At 53.8% G+C, this 12,454-nt stretch overlaps 1 protein-coding gene and 1 long non-coding RNA gene across 3 annotated transcripts in view; one reads left to right on the top strand and one right to left on the bottom strand.

The window, feature by feature from the left end:
* Positions 1–2,815: 2,815 nt before the first annotated feature.
* LOC309871915 lies at positions 2,816–6,248 on the bottom strand. Of its 2 annotated transcripts, none has more exons than XR_014315568.1 (3): positions 5,870–6,248; positions 5,604–5,766; positions 2,816–3,276 (listed from the first exon to the last, which is right to left on the bottom strand). It is a non-coding gene; the product is annotated as an uncharacterized lncRNA (long non-coding RNA). The 2 variants fall into 2 exon arrangements; XR_014315569.1 differs by lacking the exon at positions 2,816–3,276 and adding an exon at positions 5,120–5,365.
* Positions 6,249–6,506: 258 nt separating this feature from the next.
* The window catches only part of VSTM2L (V-set and transmembrane domain containing 2 like), a 33,224-nt gene continuing 27,276 nt past the window's right edge, over positions 6,507–12,454 (top strand). Inside the window, exon 1 of the mRNA XM_082745423.1 lies at positions 6,507–6,761. Within this exon, the coding sequence (XP_082601549.1) occupies positions 6,641–6,761 (121 nt within the window). The 5' untranslated portion in view covers positions 6,507–6,640. The remainder of the gene's footprint in view (positions 6,762–12,454) is intronic.

The raw sequence follows: 12,454 nt of genomic DNA on the forward strand, positions 1-12,454 counted from the left end.
ATTGGCAAAGCCTCTGCTGTCCCGTCGTGTTTAATAAGCACCCAGCTTGCGGGGCGAAGGGCCCAGGAACCCCGTCTCTCTGATGCAGTTAATTGCTTTTGATGGAGATTATCACTAGGCCTCCCGCTGGGAGAACACAGACGCACACCACGTGCACACCTTACTGGCCTTGGTAGAGCCCAACTTCTCGGCTTGGGTTACAACGTGAGGGTCAGAGCTTACAAGTGCTCTCTGGACCTCGGAGAGGTGCCCCCTATGGGAAGTCATGGGGTGGAAGGTCTTTGGACCCTCTCTGCCCTCCTCAGGCAATGACAGTGGAAAGACCCCTCTGGAGTCAGGGGGTTTCGGTCTTTGGCCTGGCTCTGCTGTTTCTTCCCTGTGAGATCACAGGCTTGTCATCATCCCTCTCTGGGCCTCAGTTCCCCTCTCTCTACAATGGGAGAAATGGGGGCTGATCCTTGATGACCTTTCTCTGTTAAAAAAAAATGGTGACATTTTAAATTCTAGGTTCTAGATGATGCTTTCACTCTGTGTGGTGCACTTGGGTACCTCCAAGGGGCCCCACAGGTCTTCATGAGGTTACGCAGTCTGTCGGGACGACATCCTCCTGCCCCAGGCCTCTGGCCCAGGCCTGGCGCTCGCTCAGCCTGTCCTAGTTGGGACATGGGTTCCGAGAGAGGCAGAGCGCAGAGGGAGGCTCTGAACCCGCACAGGCGGCCACCTCAGTCGGCACCAAGGGTGGGGCATGTGGACAGAGACATCAGAACCTGGAGGCTGGCCCCTATGACAGGCGCATGGCCCAGCTGTGGAGGCCACTTCTGGATCCTGCCACTCTTGTGGGGAATGGATAAATCCATCAGCAGAAGAGAAGAGTCCCCTAGACCTGGGTGGGGGTCACCGTTTGGCACACCCCGTGCCACCCTCCAGATGAGCGGTGGCTTCCTGGCCCCAGAGGCTGGCTGGACCCAATTCTAGGAACAGGAAAGGAAGAGGCCCTGTTCTTTCACCCTATTGCAGTCCTCTCTGTGGCCTCCTGGATCCCTGCAGGAGATACACCCTGGGGCCCAGATACCTGTTCCAGCCAGACTGAGAGAGAAGCCCCCTGGCGGGGCTTGGGTCTCCACAGGCACAGCTAGACTCCTCAGAGGCGTTTATCCACTAACATCTCATAATGGTGTCAAGGCCAGTGGTGCTCGACCCCAGCTGGCATCAGTCACCTGGGGAATGTTTTAGGAGCCTGATACCCAGACCTCAACCCAGACCAATTGTGTCAGTATCTCTGGGGTGTGGCCTTAGAATTAATATTGTTAAAGCTCCCCCAAGTCATCCCAGTGTGCCTTCAAGGGCTGCCCCAGCCCCAGGTCAGTTTTAAGTGCCTCAGGATGGATGTTTAGGGAAAGGCGGGGGAGGGGGATAGGACTTGTGAGGCCCAGAGAGGGGAAGTAACTTGCCCAAAGTCACACAGTGAGGTGATAGAAAAGCCCATCCCGGAACCCAGGCCTCTTTCCTGAGCTTGGGCCAATTTCTTTCCCGAGGCTCCATCTCCTTTTACAAACCAGAGCCCAGGCAGGCAGTGCTCACAGTATTTCACTTTAATAATATTGGAACCTGGTACAGTCAGGGCCACCACGGTGAGGGGCGGGAGCTTGCATTGGCGATTAGCGGAGCCGTAAGTCTTTCGCTTTATCCAAATCTTGGGCAGTAATTTAGGAAATTTAATTAAAGGGGGAGAAACGGGGACACCTGAAGCTCCTTGCCTCCTGTTATAATGAGTGAAATACACCGGGCTGTAAAAGGAAATGCTGTCTGAGACGCAGCTCCGATGTTTTATTGCCAAGTTTTATTCGCTGATGTAAACGTAATCGCTGGAAACCCGAGCTCTATTAACGCACATATTTTCACACATCCGGGACCTCGCCTGCCTCCCCCCTTCCTCCAGGTTTGTTCACCCACCTCCACGGGTCAGGCCCTGCACTTTCTGGGCATGTCCAAGCCAAGTCTGGATTTCCCTGCCGGTTTCACACCCTCCCATGGCAGATAAGAGTCTAATAGAATTCCAGTGCTTCTCAGAGCTCAGTAATGCATTCTGGAAATTAGGCGGCTACATACTGAAGCCATTGTTCCCCCTTATAAATGGGCTCCCTCGAAGCCAGTGACCGTGGGGTCTCTGATAAGCTCTCATGAAGCCGTGCTGCACATGTTATTGGTGTGTTAAAAGGCGCAACTCCGGGCTCACATTGCTCATTGTTAGGGGCTGATACATTTAAGTAGTTTCTCCATGAATCAGGCAGCTTAGGTATTTCCCCCCTCTTGGCATTGATAGATGAGCGAAAGGAAGCCATTTAGACGGCGCTATATAGGGCCCTGGCCCACACGGTGAATGATTTCCAATGCCTGGTTTAATTTATTTTTAAATGAAATTTGTTATTGATTCTGGATTAAAAGGACAAATCTTACCGCTGTTACCACTGACAGAGCTATGGTGCTCAAGTGACACTTCTCAAGGAGGGGCGGGAGAGGGTGGCCTCCCAGAGTCAAGGGGAGGGTGGAGGCTCTCCAGGGAGCTTGGGTCAGAGGCAGGGGACAGTGCAAGATGCCCTGCCTAGGGTGAACTTGAAAAAGATTGTCTTGGGGCATCCGGGGGACTCAGTCGGTTAAGCGTCTACCTTAGTCTCAGGTGATGATCTCAGGGTCCTGGGATTGAGCCCCATGTCCGGCTCCCAGTTCAGCAAGGGAGTCTGCTTCTTCCTCTCCTCCTCCCTCCCACTCATGCTCTCTCTCTTGCAAATAAATAAGATCTAAACACACACACATATTTATAAAATATATATATTTGTATTATATGTAATAACTATTTAATATATGTATTAAAATCAAAGGATTGTCCTTCCCACCTGCAATACCCAACATGAAGTTTGCCTTCGGAGTCTCATCTGGGAAACACGATATTTGTCTCATGGCATCCACGTCACCACGGGATGCGTGCCTCCAGGGATGGGACGTTTACTCTCTCCTGGAGCATTCCCAGAATGACGAGAATCACCCACCCTAGTGAATTCCTGGACACTATTTTCTGGGATAGTCTTCGGTTCCCTCCTTCCTCTACCAAGCATCTAGCTTCCGCAGTGCCTGCACTTGAATCCATGAGCAGAACAGACAGAATTACACGGGGCTGGAGTAGGGGCTGGGGGTCTTCTTTCACCTCCAGCTTCTGCCCTGCCTCACTGTGCCAGCTTGTGCGTGTTACCACATCTCTCTGAGCTTCAGTGTCCTTATCTGTAAAAGAAGGAAGGTAATAATTTTGGCCTCAGGCTTTGTTGCATGAATTATATGAGATCATGGATGTGAATGTGATTTATAAACTACAATTTAGGTGCTGTAGGAAATAGAAGGGACAGTCTGATATAGTGTGAGAGTCCTGAGCTGGGAGACAGGGCACCTGGATCTAGTTCTGTCATGGCTGGCTGTGTGACTCTGAGGGAGTCACTTACTCTCTCTGGGTCTTAATTTCCTACGTTTCCTCAAAAAGGATGGTTGCATTAGAGGTGCTTCAGTATTATGCCTAAGAGCATGGGCTCTAGAATCAAACATGTTTTGGCTGTATAACTGCCTTCTGTGTGACATTCGATAAGATACCTAACCTCTCTGAGCATCTGCTTTTATCTGAAAATAAGAATAGTAGTAGTGATAATAATAATAGCCAACATGTATCGTGTATTTACTCTGTACCACTAAGGGCTTTCTATGTAGTGCTTTTCATTTAGCCCCCACAATAATCTTTATTTTACAGATGAGGAAGTTCAGGCACAGAAAGGCTAAGAAACTTATCTAAGGTCACACAACTAGGAAGTAGCATGATTCAAAACTAGTATCCACACTTAGAACCACACTATTCTACTCTATTTGGCCTGGTTGTTCTGAAGATTAAGTGGGATAAGTCAAGTTCTTAGCACAGTGGTGTGTACGAGTGATGAGCCAACAGAGGCTTGGGGGCTGGGAAAATTCATTTCTCCCTGTGGGGGACTTAGACTGGGCCTTGGTCAATGGGACACTTAGCTAGACAGAGGGGAAGGCATGCAAGAGGAGGGGGAAGCACTGAGAAGAGTAAGGACATAATGAAGATCAGGCTTGTTGAGGGAGGAAACGTGGCAGAAATGGTATTTGGACCAAGGGCATGTGCAGAAGGTGAGACTGGGACCTGGAATACAAGCTAGAGAAGCTGGGATTTCTGTAATAAACAAGGCCATTGGAAGGTTTTGGGCAGAGTCTTCACAGTGTAAGCCTTTTCAAAGTCAGACAATCCCTGGATATCTGTCCTTGAAGGAGATTTAGAGGTCACTGTGTTTAACCCTGTTCTAGACTATGAGGAGAAACGATTCTTGAAGGTCAAACAATGGGTTATTGTCAGAGCAGCAGTGGGCTGTGGTCCCACTCTGACCTTCTTCCTTGGCAGCCCCCAAGTGGAGTCTCTTGTTTTCACTCTTCTAATCCCCTCCCTTTGTCTGTGCCCCCGCCCCCACCTACAATCTGTAGGTTAAGAGGAGAAAGCCCTAACTTTGAGACTGACTTCTACCACCACATTGTCCTGGAGAGGTCTCAGGTTGCAACTTAAGAGTCTGGGTTTCAGTCTCAGTGCTGCTATGTGATTTCAAAGATTCTTTTCCTTCATCTTTATAATGGGGGCATTGGAGCCCATTTCTATTGGGAGTGAGGTTCAAGTTAATGAATGAGAAAACACTTTTGTAGAGTCCAAGACACCTGGCCGTCCCAGGATAACCTAGGTGCTATCTCTGTGTAGGAAGGAAGTGAAAAGAAGGGGACCAATCCGACAAAACCAACCCCTTCCTCTAGTGAATGCGGTGGGTCAACGGCGGGGATCTGTCCGCAGTTCTGAAAGTAGCTTCCCGTTGGGGCTCAGTTGTGTTGAAACATAGCATTTGTAATTGGGGACTTCAAGGGGCTGTCCATAGATGTGAACGAACCGGATTGCTACTGGCGACCAGAGGCCCCATCCAGTGTGCTGCCCACCATAATACTGGGAAGCGGGGGGATGCAAGGACAGAGTAAAGATGGGGTGGGGAGCTGTCCCTCGGGTTCTAACCTCATTCTCAAACTTGGGGCTCTGTCTACAATGCTGGATCCACCTGTAGTCTGTGGAGAAGGGAGTGGTCTGTTTGCAGCGTTCACTCCCATTCCGCGGGGCAGGAGAGGAAACTGGAAGGTCTGTCCATGGTGCTGAATCCTCGAATCTAAGAGCCCGGCCTAGGCGAGGTACTTGAGGCCAAAAAGATGGGGGTCGGAGTTGACGCTGTCGTCCTCCGTAGTGCTGAAACCGCGGCGGACATGGACGTGTAGGGAAAGAGGCCTGAGGAAGGATAAGGGATGAGGGCAGGAAAGGACCTCTCTGTGGGACCTCGGAGAATCTACCTCTCCGATTTAAATGAAATTTAAATTTAAATTAAATTTAAAGGAGGCCACCGGTCGGCCCTCTTGTCTCTACTGAAGGTCTGTCCCAACAGCTCCAGGAAAACCGTCAGGGAAGGAATCGGAATCGGAGGCTTTCGTTGGATTCCTGGTCTTGGGAATGGGAGTGTCTTTGTTACCTGCCCGCCTCTCCAACATTTCATCTAGGCCCATCGATCCGAGGAACGGAGATTTACAGTCCAGAAGGGGGCGATCCAATCCACCGCGTAGGGCCCAGCATCTCTAAGCTAGAAGGAGCCCGAGCAACTGGCCAGCCTCACTCCCATTATGCAGACAGGAAAACTAAGACACAGAGAGGATAACAACAGTAAAATCTATCCAGCTCCTACCATGAAGACGGCATTATGCTAAGCGCTTTAACATACACGATTTCATAAATCCTCACCAGGACCCCTGCAGGTAGCTGCTTTTCCCATTTCTCAGATGAAAACTTTGAGGCTCAGACGGGGTTAGACATAAGGACACGTCCGCACAGGGAACTAAAGACTATCACCAGGTCCCCTGTGCCTCAGCCCAGGTTCCTGCCCGACCTCACCCCCACCTCCTCCGACCCCCTGACCCCAACACCGCGCTGCTAGCAAAGTTGGGAGTCCCTCTGAGCGCGCTGGGTCTGGCGGCAGGTGGAGTGGTTTTTCTCCTTATCCCGCTGGATAGTATATCTGTTTCTGAAGCCAGCTGTCTTATGCTTTGCGGGAACTAGGTCCCTAGGGGGGCTTCCTCCACCCCGTCTCGCTCTCCCATTTGCACTCTCTCGGGCAGGGGAAGTTGCGGGTACCGCTTTAAAAATCCCAGCCTGGGCAAAACTTTGATGATAAATCAAGCTGCAGATCCCTCCGCCGCCGCCTCCTCTGGGCGGGCGGGAGGGAGTGGGAGGGAGGGGGTGCGGCGGCAGCAGCGCCGAGCGGAGTGGCCTTCCGCGGAAGGGAAGAGTCCCGCAGTCGGAGGCGGCCGGCTGGGCGTGCGCTCGCTACCCGCAGCCGGGGCTGGGCCGGAGCCGGGCGAGGGCTGGGGCCGGGGCCGGGCCGGGTTCGGCGGGCGAGGGGCAGCGGCCGGAGCTGGGCAGCCAGGCCGCATCGGGCAGGGAGCGACGGGCGCGGGGTCTGCGGTCTCCTGAGCCCCGATGTGAGGCGGCGGCGCCCCGGCCCGAGCGCGCACCATGGGGGCCCCGCTCGCCGTGGCGCTGGGCGCCCTCCACTACCTGGCACTTTTCCTGCAACTCGGAGGCGCCACGCGGCCCGCGGGCCACGCGCCCTGGGACAACCACGTCTCCGGCCACGGTGAGTTCGGTCGCCGCCTCCGCGGACTTCCCCACCCAACCCCACCCCGGACTGCGCCGCTCCAACTTGACCGTCCCCGGGGCTGGAGCCCGCGCCGGCCCTGGCGGGAGTCCAGTGGCGCCCCCTGCCGGGTCCATGGACCCACCCTGGCACCCCGACCACCCCTGCAGAGGAGGGGGCACCCTGTGTGCAATCCGATCCCGCCCTCGCGGAGAGCCTCCTACTCCCCAACACACTCGCGCCGATGCACCCACCTCCAGGACTACACAGATATTTGCAGCCAGGGGCACACTCACTGTTCTCACACTCACAACTCCTGCCCTCATACATCTCCAGACACCTTCCAGATCCCCTTCCTCACTCATAAACACTCACACGTATGCCCGCTGCACACACACACAGGCACTACGGTTGGGGGCTCACACCCTACCAGCTGGTGCCCAGGCGCACACACTCTGCACAACTCTTGCCTGCCCTTCTGCCTGCAGACACACACACACACACACACTTGTGAACACACTTTGCTCGCCCACTCCTCTCTCCCCATCTGCCTTTCCCTTTTGTGGGCTTAACCCTGCAGCTGCCCTTATCCCCTCCCACGCCTCCCCTGCCCCTTATGCCACTGGGAACCACTGGGAAAGGTCCTAGGGGACAGCAAACCCTGCCTATTGAGAACCAGTAGTCTAGGGCTGCAAGTGTCCCTGCAGGGTGGGTGACGAAAGCTTGGTGGGAGCCCCTCAAAGACATTGGAATAGTTGATTCCCATGCAATTCCCGTGCTGCTTCCAGCCACGGGCGTGAAAGGGGGAAAAGGATGCCAGGAAAAGGATATTCATCTCCCTGTCTGTCTCTGGGGGTGGACAGAAGGACCCTGCCATCCTTCTACCGGGTACCCACCCATCCTCATCCTTGGCCCCGAGGACTGGAAAGGTGGGAAAATCAACTCAGCCACCATGGGAGCCAGGGAGCAAGCAAGCAATCCCACATGGGTAGCCTGAGTGTCAGAGGCTCCGTTCAGCCCCAAAGGAGCCCAAGTTGGCAGCAGAGTTGTAGCTTCTGAGGTGGGAGCTGTGGGGGCTTCCCCTACCCCTGTGAGCCAGGCTCCAGAATGGGGACCAGAGCATAAATGAAAATGGAGACCTTTCTTCTATCAGTCCCTTTCCAGTCTGGTGGGAGAGGCTGCAGGACCAAGGTTGGGCATTGTAAGCCCAGAGCTGGGTGCAGGGGGAGGTTTGCACAAAGAGCAGAGAACTGTGTGATTTATTTTGGTGGGAAAGTGGGGGGATGTAGGTAATTAGAGGAGGCTTTGATGGGGACTGACGCACGAGTAGGATTGTTGCAGGGGGTGTAGGTGCTTCCAAACCCCTTCTCAGGGTCTCTGCTTTTTGGGAAGCCTAACTCCCTGCACCCTTCTGCCTCACCACGTTTAGTGTAAGTGCTCTGTGTTTCATCTCTGAATCTTTCATATCCCTCATCGAATTTCTACTGACCTGGCTGGAGCACTGGTGAACAGGCGAAGGGTTATTTTGACCCTCAACTCACAGATGGAGAAACCAAGGCTCCGAGAGGTGAAGGGACTTGTCCAAGGTCACACAGTGAGTGAGTGGTTGAGCTGGGACTGGCCACAGGGTCTGTTGGGTAAAGGCAGATCATTTTCCAGGATATTCATCTCCCTGTCAGATTCCCTCCCATTTAAAGGAAACTGGGAATTCCTCCTTCCCTCCCCTCCTCGCTCTGCTCAGTTCCTTGGCACGGTTAAAACTTAGACTAGGAGGGTTTTCCAAGGAAGGGTTTCCCTGAGTTTGCAGTCCCAAGAGATACGAGGACTGGGGCTCTGAGTTTTATGGTCATCCTGTCCCTGGAGCAGCAGGCCCCAAGGATTTGGGTGCTATTCTGTCATTCCTGCGGCCCTGAGGGGCCCCCTCATAGGAAATCAGGTTTTGCCCTTTGCATGGTAGTTTCTGTCTGCCCCCTGGTACCAGGTATGCTTAGTAGGGGCACAGCTCTGCCCTGCCGGCTGTATGTCACCTCTGAACCCTAGCTAGGTCCCGCTAAGGCCCAGAAGAGGGGCTGGACAGAGAAGTTGCAGCATCGACTGCAGAAGAACCTGACTTCTCTCACTGACCCCATGTGCAGTTCTGGGCAAGTGGGTCAGCCCTCTGGGGCTCCTTCTGTCCCTCCTGAAATGAGGAGACCAGCCTGCTCTGCAGGGGCCAGACTGCCTTCTCCCACCATTGCCAGGTTCAAAGTCACCAAGTAGTGGATGCCAAGGAGCCCCCATGGCTGCCCCTCTGCTGGGCCAAGCGCCCGACCACAGGAAGGTTTTGGAGCCACTCACTTAATCACAAAAAGAAACTGTTATTAATGATAGTGAGACGCGGAGAATAAGTGGGTCATGTCTAATAAGCCATTTGTGTTCAGGAGGAGAATACCAATTTGATAAAAGCTGTGTGTGCTGAAAAAGCCCAGAAATTGCTGTTTAGCAGATTGGAGCCTGATCGTTTCATTATTCCTGGGCTCCGCGTGTCCTCAGCTGATTCAGGAGATGTGGCCGGGTTAGGGAGATGTCTGTGTCTGGGGTGAGGATGGGAGGCTGGAAGTGGGGGCTCCTCCAGAGGAGCCCATGAACCCCAACCACTTGGTGGCGCCTCACCTCTCCAGCTCAATCTGATCCCAGCCCAGCAGCCAGGCTGATGCCTTGTGCCCGCCCGGGACTTGTCACAGGGAGATCCCGTGGTCAGATGGGTTGGCAAGGACATCTGGCTCGCCTCCCGTCTCCCTGCTATTTCCACTCAGCCCACTTCTCAGAGCGCCTTTAAAGGCATGAGGAATGAATGGGGGGTGAGTGGTACGTGCTCCTTGGAGAGGCATAAGGGATTGGAGGCTGGGTTTGCACTGGTCCGTGTTCGTACCTACTAGGTACTCAATGAATGGCAGCTGTTTTGATTACTCCTTAGGAGAAAGGGTCAGCTCATTGCCTTCAGCCCAGCAGAGGTTGGGGGGGGGTCAGGTGGCAGGGCTAGCATTTATGAACTGCCTACTGTGTGCTCTGTGCTGCTAAACCCCTTGCCAGTGTTCAATTCCTTAAGGCTGATGTTATTCACGCAGGGCTGGTGTTGGGCATATGAGAATACTGAGGTTCAGAGAGGGCCAGTGACTTGCCCAAGGTCACTGAGTCTGTACAGAGAGCCAGAGAGCTGCGCCTGCCTCCTCTAGGATGACCTCGAGGCAAGCTTGGCCGGTCACGTGACAGGACTTGTTCTTTCTATCGCAGCGCTTCCTTCCAGCTCCCCAGAGAACTGGTAAAGCTGTGGGGGGGCCCCAAGAGGAACCGGCGGCTAGACGGGATCTTGCTGCGGCCACATGCAAGTTAGAAAAAGATAGCTGGACTGGACTCTTTCTCAGGTCCGTTTTCCAGATCTTGGCCAGGGCAGGGGACCGGAAGGCAGGATCTTTGCGAGGATCTTTGCAGACCTCCTGCCTTGGACTCACCAGGGGGTTTGTTAAAATGCAAACCCCAGGGAGCAAACTCCCACCCAGACCCAGGGGCCAAAATGATTGTTGATGAGACCCTGGAATCTGCCTTTTATAAGCTCCCCCAGATGATTCCCACACAGCCTGGAGTTTGGGAGCCTTGGCCTTGCACACTCAGCCAAGCCAGAGGACACATGTAGCGATGGAACGTTGTCTGGTGCCAGGGGATGCTGGGTTGGTTTGGTTTACGAGATAGGGAGAGGACCAAGCTGGGGCAGGCATGTGGACCCTGAGAGGATCCCCAGGAAGCCTTACACTGCAGCAAACATCCGTCCACACACACACACACACACACACACATACACACACCCCTCGGCCAGCACCTTCAATTATTAATACACCCCAATGCAGACACAGATCCTGGCTTGGCCCGGCGCTTTGTCCATGGAGTGATTTGCTGTCCTGAGGTTCTCTCCGTTGCCAGGAGGGAGCGGCGGGGTGCGGAGGCAGGGGCGGGGGCCACAGGCCGTTTGGCCAACAGCCCATGCGCCGAACACCCACCCCGGCATTCTCTCATTCTTTACCCAGCCGTGGGTACCTCGCCATCAATAAGGCAGCCAGTTTGGTGGCTGGAAGATGGAGAAAATTGAGTGCTGTCTTCCGAAGGTTATGATGTTAAAAATGTGTTCGCGTTGTCTCGGGTGTTGGTGATTACTCTATCAATTACGCCCGTAAACACTCAGCCTTGGGCTGAGGGTTCCCGGCCTCCTGTGGGGAATTGGCTCTCACAAGCGGTTTTCCCCGAGTCCTTCACACCAATTGGTTTTGACACCTTGCCTATCAGCGGCTCCGGCGGCCTTTTCCCGGAGCAACGGGAGCCGTGGGCGGCCAGCAGGACAGAAATTCAGCTCATCTCCACGGTGACACGGTGACACGGTGACAGCAGGGGTGCTGGGGGGAAGTCTCCTGGTGACAAACAAGTGGGCAGGGTTGGGGTGAGGGAGAGTGGTCAGCCACCGGGACAGGAGATGGAGGTCCTAGGCAAGGGTGCATTTTACCCAAATTGGTGGGGAGGCCAGCGCTTGGCTTGTGGTGTCCCCTTATTCAACTCTGTGCAAATAAGGTGAGAGATCTAGGGAAGCAAATGCTGACCTATTGTCATGCCGGAGCCTTAAATGGCGTTTGACCCCCACAAGAACCCTCAGAGGAGGGGACTTCCCCTGGCCTGCGGCATTCATCCATTCATCGGGAACTGAGTCTCTGTGAGGTTACAGCTTGCCCAAGGTCACTCACCTAGCAAGGGTTGGAGCCTGCATTCCATCCCAGGAACATGACCCCAGAGCCCAGGCTCACAATGCTGCTGAGTCCTGGAGAGGGGAGGGGTGGAGTCTGAGGTCCAAATGCTAAAACTTCTGTGTATTCTAAGTTATTATAGTTTTAAACATTCCCATGATTTTAATTTCGTAAGGAATCCATGTTTTTAGTGGAATGATCCAAGATCACAATCCCTCCCTCATCCTTAGGGACCAGTACAAGGACACCCTGGGGTGGGCAAGGCTGACTTCACTTTGCAGTGGGCGGACCTGGACCGGGCTCCTTGGAGCGCATATGATATGCTAAGACCCTAAGGTGATGGGGTCCTAGGGTCTGTCCTCTTCTCTGCAGCCCTGGGGAGGCAAGAATCTTCTAAGAGAAAAATGGGCCGTGATCTCACAGAGGGTGGAAATTTACCCCTCTACCTGCTGGCAACCCTGAGTTCCCTCTGGTGCACCTTCAATTGTGGGGCAGCGGGGGCGGTTGGCGAAGCAGAGAGGTTCCTGCTCCTCCAGGACGCTCTCTCCACGGTTGGGCCCCCTCCCCATCCCAGAAGTGGGCAGAGGAGTCTCTGAGACTCTGCCCCATCACACCCAGTGGAAACCCCTCTCTAAGAACCCCCAGGATCCTCGGCAGGATTTGGTCCTACCTGAGAGATGGTTTTAGGCAGAACCCAGACAAAACCTCTTACATTTTAATAGTTATGCATTTATTTTAATGTGGATTGGAAAAATAAACCCAGCACATCAAAACTGTGGTTTCGCAGATATGATTGCTTAGGAGGATACTAACAGGGATATTCAAAAATAGTAGGTTGGTTTATAGGAAAACATTAAGGACAGAACAGTACACGGGCAGGTCTGTGGGCAGGAATGGCTGGACGTGGGGGCTCTTGGCCCAGGGTCT

This window comes from Mustela nivalis (genome assembly GCF_964662115.1).
Source record: "Mustela nivalis genome assembly, chromosome: 8".
NCBI lineage: Eukaryota > Metazoa > Chordata > Mammalia > Carnivora > Mustelidae > Mustela > Mustela nivalis.